Source organism: Choristoneura fumiferana, chromosome 3, assembly GCF_025370935.1.
Source record: "Choristoneura fumiferana chromosome 3, NRCan_CFum_1, whole genome shotgun sequence".
NCBI classification, from domain to species: domain Eukaryota; kingdom Metazoa; phylum Arthropoda; class Insecta; order Lepidoptera; family Tortricidae; genus Choristoneura; species Choristoneura fumiferana.
The window spans coordinates 11,708,079-11,729,941 of NC_133474.1; the positions used below are offsets into that span (position 1 = coordinate 11,708,079).

Below are 21,863 nucleotides of genomic sequence, written 5' to 3' on the forward strand. Positions count from 1 at the left end.
GTAACCATTAAGCTTTTGGATTTCGAAGGCAAGTTCACGTCTGCCGCCCCCAAAGTTAGCTCACACGCACTCATGTCATGCTCTGAAAGCAGAGCGGTACCGAGGGCATGGTATTGCTTCCGTTCCCATAAGCTCTATGGGATCGTCTTGGGAACTTCGACGTCGCGATCCTGTGACTAGAATTTAAACTAAAACTATAAAAGTTTAAAATCCATAAGCTTAACAATATACAGCCTTAAACATAACAAGGGATGTATAAAGTCCCTGAGTTAATAATAAAATTATTATACAGCAAGGGGATGTCTAAAGTCCCTATGTTAATAATAAAATTCCTAATCTAAATAATTCAGAGATGTATATAGTCTCTAAATGTCAAAGTAAACTAATTAAATTAATTAAATTATACAATCTTCAGAGGTGTAAAAAGCCTCCAAGGTCAAAAACTAATAATAATTATTAAAATAAAAAAAAGGAGATGTATAAGGTCTCCAAATGTCAAACTAATAAATATTATAAATTAAATTCTGCAACGCGGACAACGGCAACAGAACCAGAAACTAGACACGAAATGCGCCGGGACACTGCCAAGTCACACTTCACAACACTATACAATACAAATACACCGACATAAACACACACACACACACACACACACACACACACACACACACACACACACACACACACACACACACACACACACACACACACACACACACACACACACACACACACACACACACACACACAAACACGAGTACATCACATCACACATTCAACATCCCAAGTTTTCATCGGCTTTCAGTTTTGGCCATGTCGCATCATCACATAAGTACTCCTCAACTTTATAGTAAGCTTTCTTCAGGAGTGCACTCTTTATGTATTCTTTAAAAGAGTTGTGTGGCAATTTCCATGCTTCTACAGGAACTTTATTGTAAAATCTCACGCAGTTTCCCACAAAAGATTTGCTTACTTTCCGTAGACGGAATTTAGGAACTGCAAGCTTGTGCTTATTACGAGTATTGATATCATGTACGTCTGACACTTTCTTAAAGGACTCGATATTCTTGTGTGTATACAATATCACATCATGTACGTACTGTGAAGCTACAGTGAGGATGTTTATCTCCTTAAAGCATTCTCTAAGTGAATCTCGGGAGCCAAGGTTGTAGATCGACCGGACTGCCCTCTTCTGTAAAATGAAGATAGTTTCTATGTCGGCTGCCTTGCCCCAAATCAGCATACCGTAGGACATTATGCTGTGAAAATAACTGAAATAAACTAGCCGGGCAGTTTCTACGTTGGTAAATTGCCTGATTCTTCGTACAGCATTTGAAATTTACCACGAGCTTTGCGGTGAAGGAAAACATCGTGAGGAAACCTGCACAAGCCTGAGAAGCGATTCAATGGTGCGTGCGAAGTTCCCAATCCGCACTGGGCCCGCGTGAGAACTAAGGCCCAAGCCCTCTTGTTCTGAGAGGAGGCCTGTGCCCAGCAGTGGGACGTATATAGGCTGGGATGATGATGATGAAAGATCTAACGATAGTAAATGTTACCATACTGAATTGGCCTATCTATCAGCTTAGCACACAAAAAAAAAACAAGCATCTACCGCAATAATTCACGTCACCATAAATAAAAATTTCATCGCACTCGGCGATAGGTGAAAAATTTAAAAAAAAGTCGTAATTCCGAAAATACGAAAAATCGCGGAACATACATGGGGGTGATTCAGATAGCCCTCTAGGTCCTCTATCTCCCGGCTCTTGTATATCACTACTTCTTGGGACACCCTATATAACGACCTAAATTTATTTCACGGTAATTAATATGCGGATTATGACCTTCACACCAATCATTTTTTTTTTCGAAAACTCAAATTTCTCACTGTACGACAGAATAGAGCAAATTCTATTCTCTCATTGTTTAAAAAAAGTCGTTCTCGCCTCGTTTTGCAATGAGGGCTATCGCGAATGAAGTCGCCGCTAGAGGCGCTAGTGTAGCGTGAGGTCTCCGAAATGTCAAATCTCATAGTTTTTGGGTGAGCTACGCGGGTTTATTTATAATTAGATTTTTTTTGTGAATATTTTGCATTACCTGAAATTTATTATGGCAATTATGCGTTACGGGGCAATGAATGTCTGTGTTTTGAGACAGTTTTGTCTTTTGGAAACTTTTGTCCTCCCTTTTTTTCCGAACAAAACGGGACTAAGCAACACTGTGGTTGCTGGATATTTTTATGGCACGGTTTTAAGGTGTTTTAAATATGATTTTAATCTAAACTTGGTTTTAAACTTTTAACGCCCGTAATAACAGACTCTGAAAACCACACTTAAAAACCTCACGCAACAGTGCGCCATCTAGTGAGACAAAAAACGATAGCCCTCATTGACAAGTGACAGCGTTGGTCTGACCTGACTTCTGTCATAAGACTTCTTTTTTTAAATTATTAGGACAGAACAGCCATATTTTAAAAGAGAAGAAGAAGATTATTAGAGTCTATAGAATTTTCTTTTGCTGTGTCGTATAGTTTCAGTTATACCTTTTTAGAATGAGTAAGTTTAACCAATTAACAATCCTAGCTAAAATACATAAATATTGGCGTCTACCTCTTTTCACAGGGAATATAATGGATTAATCCCATCATGTATGTGTTGGTATTCATTTATTTATATTTCATGTATTGTCTCGCTCAATTAAAATTTCGGTCCTTTTATCTTTTCATTGTAGTATCCACTCTTGTTTCTGATGTCCTTTCAATCGTTCAAAGGTTAACTGGAAAATCTCTAAGGGATAAGTTCGCCTTTGTACCTTCAGCCAAATAAGTAGTCTATCAATTTTTGAACAAGTGCCTATCAAATGAATATGTCGCTAAAGTCGAACTTTCAAGTTGACAGACACGTCTATTGGCATTATTGTTTTATGACATGCAAACGAACGATTATCAACTTTAGGGTGGTAGACCACATATTTGGCTGATAGTACATCTTTTTCTTTTGTTAAAAGTTATTTCATATCCATCCATCTATCCATCCCAGCCTATATACGTCCCACTGCTGGGCACAGGCCTCTCAGAACAAAAGGGGGGGGGGATTTCATATATTTTATGTAAAATAAAGAGTTAAGTATACATACATACATACATATAGTGTTAAAAATTTGAGATGTTGTCAATTATGCATTTACTAATTCCTTAACTTAATTTAGTTAATTATCTATAAGTACGTTTCATTTCATGTCAATATTGTAAATTTGTTTGTGTTCTATCTCTGTCAAATGAAAAAAATCTGTCTTATGTAATTGAGACTCCATTATTACCCTGTTCCCAAAATAGAATGACATCTTTTTGAAAGGAAGAAAGTTCTTTTGTTTATCGAACGCTTTTGCTCGTCTTGTGACGAAACGTCGTAAGTATTACATTGTTATTATTTGGATCTTTGTTTTTTGGACTTAAAGTATATTTTAAGTTAATTTAGGAGGTAAAACAGATATAGCTATAAGTATAAGCAACACGGCCACGTTTTTGCTTTGATTTTGTATGGGACCTGTAATCTAGTACTAATCGTTGATCGGAGCTCAGTTGGGATTATTTTGTGCGACTGCCGGCAACACTGCAGGGTTACTACGAAACTCCTAACTAGAAGTTCGTGTCGTGCGATCCCTCTCGCTCTCGTATTAAACAGTATAAGTGTCAAAGGGACCGCACGACACGAACTTCGAGTTTCGAGTTTCGTAGTAACCCTGCTGGTCTAAACGCCGGAACTTTACAATGTGGATGACGCTTAGAGCATGCAGGGCTACTACGAAACCCGAAATTCGAAGTTAGTGTCGTGCGGTCCCTCTGACACTTATACTATTTATTAATACGCGAGCGCGAGAGACGGTACGATACAAACTTCGAGTTTCGTGTTTCGGAGTAGGCCTTCTGGCTAAGCTAAGTCTGCAACGGAATAATTTGGCAATGGCAACACTGTATTTTAACGTCAAATCACTCACGTACATAATATATGCGTTACATTTGCAGTGTTACCATATTATTCTCTGCAGTTAGCTTGGCTAGGCTCTAGCTTCATCGCCTAAAAAATATCATGTCTGTGCTAAAAAATATGTACATTAGTTTGAGTAGTACCATTCAACATTTAAATACTAAGAGAATAGTTATAAAGTAGAAGTGCATCTAGTATTTTTTATTATAATAGTGAGAGGATTTGGGTGCAATGGTCGAAAGGATAAAAATAAAACATGAATAAAATGAGTTGGCAACTCTACTGCGTTTTTTTGCTGTCATCTGTCATCGCGGGAATTGATTGAATATTGAGTTGAGTTGAATTATTTACAGACAGAGAACCAGAGAACGCGTATTTTCATATATTTAATTTAATACTTTGAAATTTACCGTAGAAAATGTGCTAACTAGAACAGTTAATCGAATAGACAGTTACTAAATTATATCAGTATTAGTAGATTAATTTCATTTGACAATGTTCGAATGGGCCTATAGTGGTGCTAATAAAGCTGTTCCCCGAAATGTGGGCCCCGAGTGCGCTTATTTTTTATCGTATCCTAGGCAAATCATTGAAACTATAATAGTAACCGCGGCATGCTCATATATTTTAGTAAGTATCAGTGTTTTTAATTGAATTATGCCTTGTGGTTACTGTAGTATAATTAAATTATGTCGGACAAAGTACAAAACTGTTTTTCCGGCGGATCTGTTTTGTAAAACAGCCTGGACTTGGAATAGACTATATACTCCCTTATTTTGAGCTTAATGTTGAAAAAAAAATGACATTATAATTATCATGATCATCATCCCAGCCTATATATAAATCCCACTCTGGGCACAGGCCTCACAGAATGAGAGATAATATTTATACTACCTAATTAAAAAAAGGATAAGAATTACACAAGGACCAAATTACTTGTTACAGTTGAACACATTCTTTAAATAAGATTTATGAGAACAAACATGCTTTTCTCCAACTCAATATTTTTTTTAATTATTTGAACAATGTACTACTTTTGTAAAATGTATGCATGATTACAGGTAGAGACCTATCCAAAATTAACACTTCCACAAGAAAAATGTTATGTTAAAAGTGATAGAGGAGGCAAGAGGCTTTTGCTAATTTTACTGGCTCTGCTATGGGGCATGGAAATTGGGTTCAAGTTTGCATCACGCACAGTTATATATTTGTTGAACCCATGTCATGTTACCACCTTAATGCAAGTGAGTACATCAGCTTTACCTGTAGTTTACCGCACAAGCAAAAATCATTCAATTTACCACATTTATTCAACTATAATATTTATCCAGTTGTAGCAATAAAGACAGACAGAATTGTTGAAAGATAAATTAGGTATCTATTTTTTTATTTGACTGTAGTCAATGTTAATTATTTGTTTTGTTCCTCCCTCAACAGGTGAACTATCTTAAATGTGTAACATACCATAATCATTGCAATGGTGTGATATGTCTACTATAAATTTATACATAGTCATGAAACGATCCAGCTAAACAGGTCAAATGTTACAGATCACCTATTTATACAACTCATTAATATTTAAAGGGCTTACAATTAAACAATATCCATAGTATAAAAACCGGCCAAGAGTACACGCCCGAAATAGGGTTCCGGAGCCATTACGAAAAAATTAAGTAATATTTTTTTAAGGATTTCGTATTTTGTACGGAATATTCCAAGTTTAGGTATTTTTCATACCTTAGGCTGCTATTTACTTTTAAACTACAAATAATTCTCACGAAAACTTAACTGTTATAGTTTTCCTTGTATGTTTGATATACTTACTACCGTCCTAATTTTTTTCAAATTTTTCCACCTTTTCTCCACTCCACTCAGATTTTAATGATAATTTGCACTTTAAAGTTGAATATTTTGCAAACAAGTCACTGAATCGAAAAATTATTTTAGCAACACCCTAATGATGTTATAAGACTTAACCAACGATACCCCACACTACATGGTTGGATGAGAAAAAAAAATCACCCCACTTTACGTCTATGGAACTAAAAAAAATATATTTTTTTTAATTTAAAATGCCGCGGACAGACAGACAGACATGGCGAAACTATAAGGGTTCCGTTTTTGCCAAAGAAGGTTCAATGATCTAAATTTTAGCTATTTAAATTCTATGCATTTTTATTAGGCTGACTTGTGATGCAAAACATGCTTCACATAAATTTATTGTGAAACTAAACTTGTATAGCACGATGTATATCCATCTTAATATCTTAATATGTACCATGAAAATTGTGTTGTGTTGTTGTCTTTTAGATTTACCTGTTAGCAGCGCCACCTAGTAGGACAGTAACAGCAGTTTTTCGCATACATTTGAATCTCTTGAATGGACCTCTTCTAGCATTTTTATTCCCTGAAACAGCTTCTCGCCAGGTAACTAATCTTAGATAATCTTGGTAAATAGAGGCTGTCCATTAATTACGTGACCCTCAAAATGGGGGCAGAGTGCAGTGAGGATAGCACATTTATTTATTTTTCATTTGATGTATAATTTCTCTGCCTGCCCGACAGATGCCTTCTCTTAGCCAGTCGCCAGACTTAGTAGAAAAAAATACACGTGATTTTGGGTTGGGAGGGGGGGGGGGGGGTATTCTCTAAAACCTCACCAGCAGGGAAAGGGTCCAAATTTGCTAAAAAACCTTGCGTGATTAATGGATGAGCCTAAAACGAAAGTTTATAAAGCTTTAATGGCCTGCAACCTGCAAGTTATTGCAGGGGTACAATTTTTAAAAGGGTCCCTAATCAAAGGTATGTAATAATTTATTTCAGTCCACATATAGGATAGGGATCCTTATTGTCCATAACATTGTTTTGTAAGTAACAAAATAATCTTATAATATATAACTGTTAGTAACTAAACTTAAATGGAGAGCGGACCAGTGCCTGATAAGGCCACTGTCCCACCTCTTAGCCACGGCGGCCAGGAGACTGCGGCGGCTGTCGAGCACCCTGCGCCGTGTCGCAGCACAGCGCTCCGCAGCGTCGCGTGGAATCCGTCCACATGCGCATCCGCGAACATTCCTGATGCGCTGCAGTATCTGGGCAGCCGCAACAGAACCCTGAACGCATTATTGTACTGGACGCGCAGAGCGTTGATTGATCTTTGTGTGTATTATTCACCTCCTTTCCGAAAAACTTGCCATAGTATATTGTACAACAAGAGCATAAAACGAGACATTTACATGGCCACTAGAGGCACCAGAGCCGGTGCGGCGAGGGTGGATAGACACGTCGAGGGGAAAATGGGTTTAAAGCTCGAGTTTTACACTCTGCTTTTAACTTCGATTGCGAGAGGATGAAATAGCAACAGTGGAAACTTTCTTTTTTTCATTTTATTTTATACTAGCGACCCGCCCGACTTCGCACGGACAAAGTAAGAAAAAAACAGTTAAGTGAGAGTCGGACTCCCGTACGAAGGGTTTCGTACCTATACAACATTAGATATTAGCCAAAAACAGCAAAAAAACACGTTTGCTGTATGGGAGCCCCCCTTAAACATTTATTTTGTTCTGCTTTTAGTATTTGTTGTTATAGCGGCAATAGAAATACATTATCTGTGAAAATTTCAACTGTCTAGTTATCACGGTTCATGAGATACAGCCTAGTGACAGACAGACAGACGGACAGTGGAGTCTTAGTAATAGGGTCCCGTTTTTATTACCCTTTTGGCACAGAACTCTAAAAAGCTCTCAAATCAAGGGCACTTCGCACACATTTTTCAGCTCAATTTCCCAAAAACTACACCCGAGCCGACCCGCGCGAAGCCGGGGCGCGTCAACTTAGAGTAAATGCATTTTTTGGTTAGATTGATATTTTTAATTTCGTAATATCTTTTGAATGGAATGTCCGATTTGAATAATTCAAAAAGTAATCTACAGGTATTGAAACCGTCTTGAATATAAAAATATTTTTTTTGGTTAAGGATTAAAACAAAGGTATGGATAACACGGTCTGATTTTAGTCAGCATTTTTGACAACTTTTAAAATGTAAAAAAGTAGTTATAGTGACATAACTACAATAGTTGGACATATGGTATCGCGAAGTTTTTTTGTAGATCTTGATGTATTCTTAAATATCCTAAAAAAATTTTTTGTTCTATCATCAATAGTTTCTACAGCGCATGCGATGAAAGATGTTTTATGGCAAAAAAAAATACACTGAGTTTCATTATTGTAGTTTAAGTACGGAACCCTATTTTTTTCTGTTAATAAATATAGCATATGGCCGCCAACCTTGCTAAATTTAAACTGGTCGAGTCTGATGTTTGTGAGTGGCTTGAGCATTGCAGACACTAATCATCAAGGAGCGGAATTTTCATAGCAAAATCAAATGTCAAGAGGGATTTACCGTTGTGTTTTATCGACTGTCGATGTTTAATTGTCATTTAGCACGATATGTTTTAGGTAATTAAATTAGACCTGAAATGGGGGAGGCCTTTGTCCTACAGTGTGACACTATAGGCTACCAAAAAAAAAGAGATACAATTTAAACATAAAACAGAAACTGAAATGTTAAACAGTGTAACGGACGATAGACTAACCTTCATTCAAAATAACAGAATCGAAATCTATATTTGTACTAATTTATTATATTTTCTTCATCTTGTCTGTAGTAAAAAACAATTGTCATTATTTTCTCTACATTGTCACCATTTAAACTAAGAAAAGTAAGAGAATAATTTAAAATTAAGAGAAGTTTATTACTTTATCTATTTGTTAATCTTTTTTATTTTACGATTAACCATTGTGGTTAACACGGGAACCTAATAAAATAATAATTATGAAAACTCCAGCAACATCAAATGTCAAATGTGACGTGACGTAATTCATTTTAGCTACTCTCATATCGTAAAATTCGAATTATAAAATTCAAAACGAGCTTATATTTACATACTTTTTAAACACAATACCTATATATATAAAAAAACACATTATAACACTTTTCTTCCAACGAAATAATGTTATAATAAAAAAAAACACCATTACGATACAGGGCAAATCCAAAAAGTTTATATCACCAAGTTTTGATTCCAATTTTCACTTGTCTGTGGCAGCGGCTGCTTTTGCGCATGCGCGCACATGCGCAGTGATGTACTGGGTTTTAGCGCCATTCCATTCATACGTGTTATTTTGTTGTACGAATTTTCGTGGGAAAATTTTGTTCTTGCTTAAAAATGTCTGATATCAGTGAATGCGAAGAAAATTTTACTCCGCCGCCCGATATTTTAGATGCGGCGAAGGAAATGACTCGATTTATTACCAGCAAAGTGATGGTCCTAGATAATTCATTGGATCAGGCTTTACTTTGCGGAGGTCCATATCAATGAACTAAAAGAATTTCCCTGCTCACCCGCGACCTTACGATAGCTAAGCTTATGCAAAATATGCGTGTTCATGCAGTTCCTCCACCTCCACACTGTAAGAACACACACAAATCACACAAACCCATCTATCACCACCACCACACTACACTGACGCGTTTCGAACTCAACCAGAGCTCATCTTCAGAGTGACACAACCGTACACCATGCTACCAGTTGTTAGACTAACGAACCGCAACCACCGTTTTAACTTGTCACTGTAACTCCCCAAGTACCCACATACGTTTTATGAAACAAAACAAAACTACCCACAAATTATTCAAAAATTTTTTAACCGTCCTTCAAAACTACCTTGATTTTTATTTATTTACGGTCAAGGCATGTTTTATTAACTACCATTGCTGAAATTAGATTCAAGCCGTAGCAAGTGAGATGAAACTATATTTACCTGCTCATTAATAATAGACCCCATACTGTTGTATCTAATTATCTCCATGCATTCTAAAACATCGAGACGAAACCCCTTGCCACAATAATGTAACACTTCATACGAATCTGAGTCCGATAAAGAATGATTTAGTTCCAACAAATGTTTGGCAAAATTCGACTTATCAGGATGCTCATTCCTATATGTCGAAACATGCTCTTTAAATCTAGCATTAAAACTGCGACTTGTCTGTCTGACCTACATATACTTTACTGCAGTCATTACAAGTGAGCTTGTATACACCCGATCTAGTTCCTTTATCTACCTTCTCTTTGTGGTTACAAAGTTTAGAGTACAAAGAGTTGTTAGTCTTAACTCGTCGTTGTCGTTGTACTGTAAACTTTGTAACCACAAAAATGAAGGTAGATAAAGGAACTAGATCGGGTGTATACAAGCTCACTTGTAATGACTGCAGTAAAGTATATGTTGGTCAGACAGGTCGCAGTTCGATCAAGAGAAGATTTCGTATTGTTAGAAATTTCATTCTCATTGGCAATAGCCAAATTAGTTTTTCAGAAAATACATATCAATATTTTTATTTCAGTAAATAACATAGCCAATAAAGAAAATTTTTAACAAAAAAGTAAAACCGACTCCAAAAAAATAAAAAAATAACAAAAAATGGAACCGACTACAATACCCTTGAAAATATTTTTCTAGGTAAGTAGGTGCGTAGGTACTAGCTCGAAGTCGGTGACTCAGCACGAGCCAGCAGGAGTGGGACAATTCACAATAGTCGTCTACCTCACCTACATACTATGTGGGTTTCAATCCCTCCTGCTGGGTCGTGCTGAGTCACCGACTTCGAGCTAGTACGCACCTACTTACCTAGAAAAATATTTTCAAGGGTATTGTAGTCGGTTCCATTTTTTGTTATTTTTTTATTTTTTTGGAGTCGGTTTTACTTTTTTGTTAAAAAATTTCTTTATTTCTCACTTTTTAGTGATGCGTAGCCAAAGAATATCTCACAACGATTCCATTAAGCCCAAACACGACTTAGTTACGTTGTTTTATAACAGAGTTCCGTTGCCTACCTTCTGGCTTCAGCATCAGATCAGTTCGAAAGAATCATTAACTTAAAGCTTCTTCTTAGTCGCTTATCTAGGTAAGTATATTAATCATGATAATTTAAATTTAACCCGTGAAATACTTGTTATTGATAGTAGTAGTTCCGTTGATCAAATCTGGTCTTCATCATCTGTTCCAATTCACCAAATTATGATTTGCAAGAGCAAATGCACGAGTTACTGCTAAATATATCCAAATTACCATAGGTGTCCCTACAATATTTGAAGAGTTCCCTCGATTTCCTTAAGATCCGATCATCAGATCCTAATTTGCTGCTTATGGGACCTAATTGAAAGCATTCCTAGACGAACTCAAAAAAATTTTTTCAAATCGGTTCATAAATGACGAAGTTCTGACGCAACAAACATTAAAAAAAAAAAAAAACATACAACCGAATTGATAACCTCCTCCTTTTTTTTGAAGTCGGTTAAAAATGCAACAACTTGGCCCGCCATATACGCACGCGAAGGAAAAAGTTTCCCCATCACTGCACTAGAGCATAAAAAGTCATTTTATTTCACCTAGATCCAGAGATCCAGCATATGTAAATACGAAGTTTACGAGCATGAGAAGCACTGATGTATTGAGAAGTGAAAAATTATTTAACTGATGGTTAATTTAAATCCATTGCTAAGTTTAAAAGAAGCAGGTGGTAGGACCTTGAGCAAGGTCCGCCCGGATAACTACCACCATCTTGCTCGCTTATCCTGCCGTGAAGCAGCAGTGTTTGCACTGTTGCGTTTCGGCGTGGAGAGTAAGACAGCCGGTGAAATTACTGGCACTTGAGGTATCCCATCTAGGTTGGCAACGTATCTGCAATCCCTCTGGTGTTGCAGGTATCTATGGGCGGTGGTGATCTCTTACCATAAGGAGACCGACTTGCTCGTTTGCCATCCAGTCGAATAAAAAAAAAGCATACAGACATTGGGAAATGATTTTCAACCGACTTCAAAAAAAAGGGGGAGGTTCTCAATTCGGGTGTATGTTTTTTTTTGTATGTTTGTTACGCGATAACTCCGCCAATTGTGGGCCGAATTTCAAAATTATTTTTTAGTTCTAAAGGACATACTTCCGAGGTGGTCCTATGGACACCAAGTCAGGATCTGATGATGGAATCCTAAAGAAATCGAGGGCAACCCTCGAAATTTTAAAGAACACCTATAGCGATTTTGGCATTTTTAACACCAAGTCAAGTGTTTACTTTCGGAAAGTATCATTTGGTGAACTGGACCTGATGATGAAGACCGTAGGCACCGGTAGTCTGTTATAAAATAATATAACTATGCCGTGTTTGAGCTTAATGGAATTTTTGTGAGATGCGCTTTGGCTTGGCTACAAATCACTAAAAACTAAAATTTAGTATTCTAATACATAGCGTTATTTTTTTAGCCCCGTGTTCTAGTAATAAGCATAAGTTTCAATTTAGTTCTAAAATTTATTTTCACTTCTCATGCTCGCAAAGTTCGTGTTTATGCTGTATCTAGGCGACATAAAATGACTTTTTATGCTCTAGTGCATAAGATAAAATCTTCAACTAAGACCAACTTAAGACCAAGGTAATCACGTGTCACAGCCACAAACAAAAAAGTTTCTACATATTTTTTAAATAATTTTTAATTTATATAAAATTAAAAATCAATCAAACCAATCATAATGAATCAATAAAATTAAAAAAAAAATTATTGTAATAATGCACAAAAAATAAAAGGTACACAGAAAGTGAATTATTGTTTCTACTGTTTGTTGCTATTTCATTTCCTCGAAATGGAAGTGAAAAGGAGTGTTAAACTCAATCATTTAACCCATTTTCCCCTCGACGAGTCTATCCAGGCTATATGAACGTCATGGATAAAATGGCTCGTTTTATGCTCTTGTTGTACAATTTACTAAAATATTAATGTAAGCATTGATCTGCTCTTAGATTCCAGCAGAGGCAGCCTTATATTGGATACAACATGGAATGATGTTTATAATCCCTTATTACCTCTTAAGAATTGGAGGTATGTTGAACTAATTAATTTATATGCTGTATTTCCAATATTTCTGATTTGAAGTTTTAGTTACTTAGATTTCTTATTTTGATCCTTTTTTGATATTTAGTTTAACTATTTTTAACTAGCTATTGCCTGCGCGTGCGACTCCGTCCTTGTAAAATTTGGTAACGCCGTTGTTTCTCCATAAAGTATCTGTATCTATTCCGAATTTCATCTAAATTGGTTCAGCGGTTTAGACGTGAAGTTGTAAAAAACAAACATACAAACTTTTGCATTTGTAATATTAGTGGGAAGGGGCAGTACCATAGCCTTACGTATACAAGGAATCCCAAATATTTTACAAACGGATCCCTAAATCTAGATCCAAAGATACATTATTGGTTTAAAGGAGAAAAAAAATATTTGCCACTTCGTCGGCGTGGTTAGATGCAAAACGGTCTCTAAGCTAATAGACGGAGAGCGGACTGCAAAATTTCGTACCTACTTGATACCGCGATGAAACGCACAATGGTTTCCCATAAAATTGATGCTGAGTCCGAATTTGATAGTCTACCACGGCTGAACTTGCCGAAAGTACCAAAAAATAGTTACTTCCGGTGCGAAAAAAGGGGTGTCATTTAACCCATCTGATACTGAAATAATAGTTATGGCATCAGTTGGGAATTTACTGGTAGATGCAGAAAAGCGAAATATGTCAGTATTTTTTTTGCCGGAAGTGCTCGGCAGACGCTCTCAAAGGTGACCACCAGGACTCCTAAATATACCCATCTGATACCAGCATGAAACCAATTGTAGATATGAATCTTAATATCCGGAATATATAAGTCTGCCAAGGCTGTTTCTGCCGAAACACCTTGACATACGAGATTATGTGAGCAACCTCTACTCCGCTCAATATAGACATTTCAATTTCCATAAATTCCGACAAAGCTGAATTTTGGTGGAGACCTTGGGTACACCATTAAGAATAAAGTTTCAAAAGTTCCCATTGATCCCATGTGTGCAAAAAGTTATTCGGGGTCAAACTTCAAAATTTGAGGTTATTTGTTTTTTTTCCCTAAACGGTAAGTTTTAAGTATCAAAAAGTAGCATATTATAACTGACATATTTCGCTTTTCTGTATCTACCAGTAAATTCCTAACTGATGCCATGACATGACTATTATTTCAGTATCAGATGGGTTAAATGACGCCCCTTTTTTCGCACCGGAAGTGACTATTTTCTGGTACTTTCGGCAAGTTCCGCCGTGGCAGACTATCAAATTCGGACTCAGCATCAGTTTTATGGGAAACCATTGTGCGTTTCATCGCGGTATCAAGTAGGTACGAAATTTTGCAGTCCGCTCTCCGTCTATAAGCCGCGGACGGACGGACAGACATAGCGAAACTATAAGGGTTCCTTGTAGGATTATGGAACGTTAATTTTTTTTAATAATCTTATGTTCTTTTTCAGGTGTGTACAACATTGAGCCACTTTGGGATTTCAATTGGGCCATTGTTAGTTATTGCCTGAATCTATTATACCACTTCATTATTCTTCAAGCTATAGCAATAGTGAGTATAAATAATGATACTAAATCTATCTAATAATATGAATCTAATGCCTTTAAACGAGCAATTCTTATATATATATATATATATATATATATTTATATATATATATAAATAATTCTTATATTAGATTCATATTATTAGATTATATATGTATGTATGTATATATCGCTACGAACAAATAATAAGCCAGGAACCGTAACTCAGAACAAATTCCACACAAAAAGTGGCCATACCTAAAACCAAAACGACTTATGATTCAATAACGAATCAATTTCAAGGTTACAAATAGACGTGCTTGTTGATTGGTTAAAATTCAGAAACGAAGCAGGGATTGGTTGGCTTGCGTGATGCAATGTCAGGTGCATAAATTACATAGACTGCTGGCGTTCAGACGGATCACTTCTTATTATTATTATTATTTACCTCAATGGCGGCCTTAAGACTTGGGCAATGTCAGTTAAATTAAAGATAAATATATTCTTCTTCTTCACGTTGTACGGTGATTGTAGTTTTTTTTTTCAAATTGATAGGCAAAATTCTAGACACCACGCGGAGACAACTTGCGCATTAAAAAATGTCAGACACGAGAGCAATATAGAATTTTTTGATCACTGTTCACTGTTATGGTTAATCGCCGCATAAAACACTATCAAAATTATACTTCAACTAGCCAAAGAAGCAGAAATACCAAAATTAGATATCGTCTACATCCGCCACAAATCGAATCGGATCACTTCTTACATCTAAAGTTTCAATGACGTGTCATATACTGATAATGACAGCTTGTTTTTTAAGCGACTTAAAGGAAAAGGAGGAGGTTATCAATTCGGTTGTATTTTTTAGCTGTTACCTCAGAACTCTGTCAATTATGAACAGAGTCGAAAAAAAAATTTTCGTTTGTAAAAGAATACCTGTAATAAGTCCCAATGGCGCAAAATCAGGATCTGATGATGGGATCCTAAGGAAATCGAGGAAACTCTTCAAATATTGTAGAGACACCTATGGTAATTTCGATATATTTACCTAGTAGTAATTCGTGCATTTTCTCTTGGACATCATGATTTGATGAAGTGGAACCGGAGTTAGGTACTACTCAATAACAAGTATTTCACGGGTTTAATTTCAATTATTTTAACACAGTTGCTAAGCAATTTATGCTTTCTTAATGCATATGGTGAAATGGTACGGGTGGTGAAGCACCAGGAATCTTGAATAATGAACGTCTCTGTATCGGAAAAATGAATCTTTCGTAAAAGGTTATGAGCAGTTGACATTAAGCTATTGTATCTTATATTATTCACACTAAAAATCATGAAAATATAAAGACTGTTTACTGTACCTATTGTTTGGGCGATACAGGAAAGAAGAAAGTATGAAGAGGGGTGAGGAAACTATCATTTACATTATGTGAGCCATAGACCACAGACTTGATTTTGCATAATACTGACCATCTCCAACTGATAATGTATTTGAACAATTTTGAATATAAATCTAATTTTACGACTACTTACTAGTGGAAAGTAATCCCTGGACATTTTAATTTTACATTGTTCCTGCACCACTTCATAACACACGTTGGCATGATAATTTAGAGCTGTTCACAATCAAAAATGCGAAAATTTGTCGTGAGCTCACTAAACTTGCAAAATAAATGTCAGTCAAAATTAAATGTCGCGCATGCGCACCTTAGCGCATGACACACTTAGGACACAGTTTCCATTTTTATAACGCAGTTACAATTCCTGACTGATTATTTGCTCGTATATATAGCGTTTTCCCTAAGATAAGACCAAGCTAGATCGATTTGACATCCCCGAAAACCCCCACATACCAAATCGTAACATACTAATTAGTAGTTTAAGAGTAAATAGCAGCCTAAAATATAAAATGTACCTAAACTTGGAAGATTCCGTACACAATACGAAATCCTTAGAAAAACATTACTTGATTTTTTCGTAACGGCAACGGAACCCTATCTCGGGCGTGTCCGACATGCTCTTGGCCAGTTTTTTTGTATTACGCGTTTTCTCGCTTTGTTTTAATGCAGTTCGAATTTTTATATTAATTATTTTATGTCGTATGGATAAAACAGTGGTTGTACTGTTGCAGCCCGCGCAAGTTAACCTGAACCACATGATTTGCCCGGCGCTGCTCGACCCTTTCGACGGCGCTTGGTACCGCGCGGCAGCCGTCCTGCATCAGGCTTTACTTTGCCCACTCCTCTGCAAGGGGTATTGTCTACTCGCCGAGTTCTGCCTTACCAAGTTCCCCCCTACAAAGGTGAAACCGCAACTTAAGGACTTATTGCAAGACAATATGCAAGAGGAATCAGGGGACAAATTGAGAGACTAGTAGTTGACGCGTTTGATAACTCTTTGGCTGTAATTGTACCTCACAACACAGCTAGTACGATTTGCCGGTCCCTGTGTTTGTAGCGGTTGACGATATTAGTCCTGGTGATTGAATTTTCCTGGCTAGAGTAAACAATAGGGATGTTGAGGTTGACACCATTAAAAAACGCTTTATTTTAGCCCTGAAAACCAGATTAATTTTCGATTAACTGCAAAATTAGGTTTTTTGTTGCTTTAAAACAAATAAATAGTTAGTTGATTGAGTATGCGACAAGTGACGTCATAAGTTGCTATTTCCATTGAAACTCTATGGGAGAATTGTTTTTTGACAGCTCATAAAAAGTACGTCAATTGATTGGCGGTGTCAACATCCCTATTAAGGATCTCTCCTACGAATTTACTTCTGGTAATTTAATTAACAGTGGGTACATACATGCGATACAGGTCTCGCTACGGAAGTGAACTGTTTGTGTGACTAGCTTTGTATAAATATTTGCGACGGCCATTAATGTACCCGCGTAACACCTACCTTCTTAACCGTGTAACCGTTTTGTAAAGAAAGAGCATACTTAAGTAAAGTCGGCCTAACCTATTTGAGCGAATAAACTATAGGTATATTTCTTAAATTGAATACGTTTTAAGTTATGTTCGTCGGTCAGTGTGACTGATTTGACATAGGTTTCGGGTGTCGTATTTAAGATATGCAAAGAAAAATGAAGTAGGTTTAATAATACCATAAACTAAATATTACTTAGACGAACAGACCTTGCTTGACAGCATGACCGAAAGTGAGATGGGCCTTAACAAATTTACACAAAATTTGTAAATGCCTGTGTGAGTTTTAGAGTTACCCTCACTGCTAAATGTGAGTTGTCGATAACCATAGGTACTGTATCCCCGGTATCCCCGTATATCCGGTATCGTCATTATAGGTAAGGTACACAGTACAAATAAATCTCAAGGGCTGTTGCAGTAAGGTACTAGAAACTTCATAAACATTTCTAAATTAAAAAAAATGCCAGCAAATATCTGTCACTCCCACTCATGTCACTCGTCGTTAACTTTACACTAGATAGTTAGGTAACTATATTCTATATTCTATATAACTATATTAGAAATAGTAAGCTATAAATAAACACACACTTACTACACACCACAGATTTCTTGTGAGGCTCCCAGCCTATTCGATTCAAAATTCTGATCCACTTATCTGTGATCACTGGAAGTTTTTTTAATATTTTTTGTTATGGTGGCCACACTAATACATACCTACCTACTCTGAAAATTTCAAGTATATCTACCTATTTGCGGTTCCAAAGATACAGCTCTGCGACAGACGCACAGACAGACAGACAGAGGAGGCTTAGTAATAGGGTCCCGTTTGGCACCATTTGGGTACGGAACCCTAAAAACAAAACACTGAATATTTGTTTGTAAACAAATAGTTATTATTTTATTTACTTAAAATCATTAAATTCTCAATGTTAAGTTATTTACTTTTTTTTTCTCAAATCTTTAAATCGGAGAAAAGCAGCTACAAATTTTAGTACAAAACTTTATTGGAAGAATATCGATATAAGTATCGATAAAAAATATTCAAACTCTACGCCGTAAGTGCTCAAGTTCACGGATACAATATTATTTTTATTTAACACATAATTAATAGAAATCAAGCCATATTTATGAAATATACTGTTTACCGCTTTATTAATAAGTAAATTTGAGAATACATTCAATGAAAATAAGAGCTATGAAAATGGTACTTGTACAATCATATTTACCTGTGAAATGTATGTTTATTTGGGTTATTGCAGTAGGTTGTTTCACAACTCAACACAGTACACGACACCATACTAGAATCCTACCGTTTTATGCAAATAATCGAAAGGATTGCAGAAAAAACACTATACAAATACGACGAAAATTTTGACAGGAGGCTAACTGATTCAAAACGGGTCACGCTGTCATTTTAATTTTATCTCTTTCCCACACATAGCTTATGCCGTAAGGATCGGTTTCTTCACTCGCACCACTGTTGGTCTATTTACGCTAGTAATAATATTCAGTTTATGAATAATACATACCTACTTTCGGTATAAATATTAAGGCCCACTTGCAGTAAACACATAAATCTCGAGTTAGCGTTAAGCTCAGTTTAGTAGTGTCAAATTGTATGAAACTGTCAAGCTTAAGCCTGGATTAAGTACTAAATCTAGATTTATTTTTTCCTGCAAGACGGCCTAAGTGTGAATGGGTGCTTAATTTACGTTCTGCATCTAATAGGTTGAATTTGCAAATAAATTGTACATACCTTAAGGGATTTATTTAAAAAAACTTAATTGATTCCATTGTGTTACGAAAGTTAGTCATACAAACTATATGGGTAACTTTCGTAACACAAAGGACTCAATTAAGTTTTCTTAACTAAAACCCTTAACTATGTACACATTTTTTTGCAATGCACCCTATTCCACACCTACGTCTATTTAGTATAAAACGAATATATTATACTCGTATTCATATATATTAGTTTCATTCGTCGTGGCGAGACATGTAACGACACTAAGGTTGTGTACAAATTGACAGATTATAGTGGTGGTGTTCACCCCCGACAAGTTTTAGGGCCAGCAGGGCTAATACGAAATTCGAAGTTCGTATCGTAACGTCCCTCTCACTCTCGTATTAAATAATATAAGTGTCGGCGGGACGGTACGATACGAAGTTCGAGTTTCGATTTTCGTAGTAGCCCTGCTGCAGGGCAGATGGACTACATTCTATCTGCAGCGTAACCGCAACTGCCAAATACTCATACATTTCAATACGGTATTTGACAACTCCTGATTTTGCCATATCTTAATATTATTATGAAAATATAGATATACAGATAGTGTTTAGCGAAGAGAAAATTTAAATCGGTTGAAAATTGGATTTATAGTGATTTTTTGAAAAATCTATATACCTGTCTCTTTCTCAAACGCTTTTCTCTATGCAGCAAGTATGGCGGTACTGGCGTGTGACGTCACATGCCAGTATGTCTTTCTCTGTCTAATCTTGAATTTAAAACCTTTATAACTTTGCCATTTGTAAAGGTAGCTTAAAAATTGATTTTCTATTCGATAACAGGCATTGTGTAGTTTTAATTTATAAAACATATACAAAATAGTCAAATACCGTATTGCAGCCAGCGTGCTGTTGGCGTTTGGTTGTGCCGACTGCATTGAAACTGCAGTAAAAAATATATAGGCAATTAGCAGTCAGCACATAAGTTACGGTTGGAATGCATGCCGTCTGTACTGGCCTAAGGCCCGGCAACTCGTGCTTGCAGTGAAGGGTAGTTAGAATCTCTATTAAATTGCCTATTGTAGTACCTAAAATACAATATTTCATCGCGTCCATTTTGTTTGGGTGGTTATTGTTGATACTAAGCTAAAATAATTATTAGATCATGATCTCTAACTAAATATTTTATAATGATAACATAGTTCACTGACTAGAAATTGCTGATTTAAGTATTCTGTTACTAGTTAAAGTTTAAATAATCAGTGGCTTTGGCACGCATTTTTTTTTATCGCGGTTGTGAATATCGTGTTCTTTAACACAAGTTTTTTAGTGTTAATGAATAAAGAGCTTTATGTCCGCGATGAAAGCTAAAGCTAAGGCCTCAGGTAACGTAAGTCAAATTATAAAGGTAGTGATGGTTGAAACTAAGATTACAATAGTATCTAACGTGACACCCGCGTATCTGCATGTACAGTGCATTGCTTTTGCTGATGGTCGGCTACAATTAAAAAGTACCTTACCATTAGAATGCAATGACAAATAGTATAGGATGCGGTAGGTACTTACATATGTCTAACTGGGAAACACTCGTTAACCATAACTTTGCTATGGCAGAAAGGTAAACGCTTTTTGCGGCTGTGAGTCAATTTGCATTGTTTTTGTTTCACATACGTAGGTACCTACCTAGTATATGTATGTACATTTACTTCAAACGTTTTCAGTGATACGATCTTTACATCTTTATCTTTACATAATATAAAATAAAATCACTTCCCGCCGTCTGTACGTACGCTTAGATCTTTTAAAATAAGTGACGGATTTAAATGCGGTGTTCACTAACAGTTAGATCATTTTTCACGGAAGTTTTATATTGATACATATAGTGGCGACCTTGTGGCGACGCACCTCAGTTTCGCGTGAGTGTTGATAGTTTTTGGGAAATGGAGCCGAAAAAAGTTAAGTTGGTTGCTAAAACGATTTTACGATTTAGTGATATGTTTGCAAAATATTCAACTTTAAAATGCAAATTTTCATTAAAATCGAGCGTACCTCTAAAATCTAAACCGGTGGGTGGAAAATTTTGAAAAAATTCAGGATGGTAGTGTATATCAAACTTACAAGGAAAACTATAACGGTTAAGTTTTCTTGAGAATTATTGGTAGTTTAAGAGTAAAATATACCTAAACTTAGAATATTCCGTACAAAATACGAAATCCTTAGAAAAATATTACTTAATTTCTTCGTTATGGCTACGGAACCCTATTTCGGCCGTGTCCGACACGCTCTTGGCCGGTTTTTATTGAATTTATTTGGTAGCACCATCTATCTTATCTCGAGTAGATGCCTCGATACCTCGAAAGAGGGTAGCAAAGCACAGTCGCCCAAGTTCTGTTAACTTAGTTAAATGAGCAATTTTTGTATATTTATTTATTTCGGATATCTCTGAAACGGCTCTAGCGATTTCGATGAAATTTGTAAGTGTAATACCTAACCAATGAAATTGGGAAGCATAACAAATACTTAGTAGTATTTTTTTGCATGATTTGGGATAAGAACCAAATGTTGCCTGCCATTTGCCTACGCTATGAGTGTCGGTAGGTACCTATGACTTTTACTATCGAGACTAATCTACATATTTCCTGGAATCTGATAGATATATAATAGGTATGTCATATCTATAATTGAGCAGCAAATATTTATTTTGAGTTTAATAATGATGACACTAGAAATAATAGAATAAGCACGTAGTTACTGCATTGTCGAAGAAAC

At 36.1% G+C, this 21,863-nt stretch overlaps 1 protein-coding gene across 1 annotated transcript; it reads left to right on the plus strand.

Annotated features, from left to right (window-relative positions):
- Positions 1 to 4,294: 4,294 nt before the first annotated feature.
- Positions 4,295 to 20,884, plus strand: LOC141426614 (transmembrane protein 164). Its single transcript, XM_074085641.1, has 6 exons — positions 4,295 to 4,616; positions 5,048 to 5,230; positions 6,297 to 6,413; positions 12,838 to 12,916; positions 14,363 to 14,463; positions 16,573 to 20,884. Exons 1-6 carry the CDS (start codon positions 4,482 to 4,484, stop codon positions 16,813 to 16,815), a joined length of 858 nt encoding a protein of 285 aa, XP_073941742.1. The 5' UTR covers positions 4,295 to 4,481; the 3' UTR covers positions 16,816 to 20,884.
- The last annotated feature ends 979 nt before the right edge of the window (positions 20,885 to 21,863 follow it).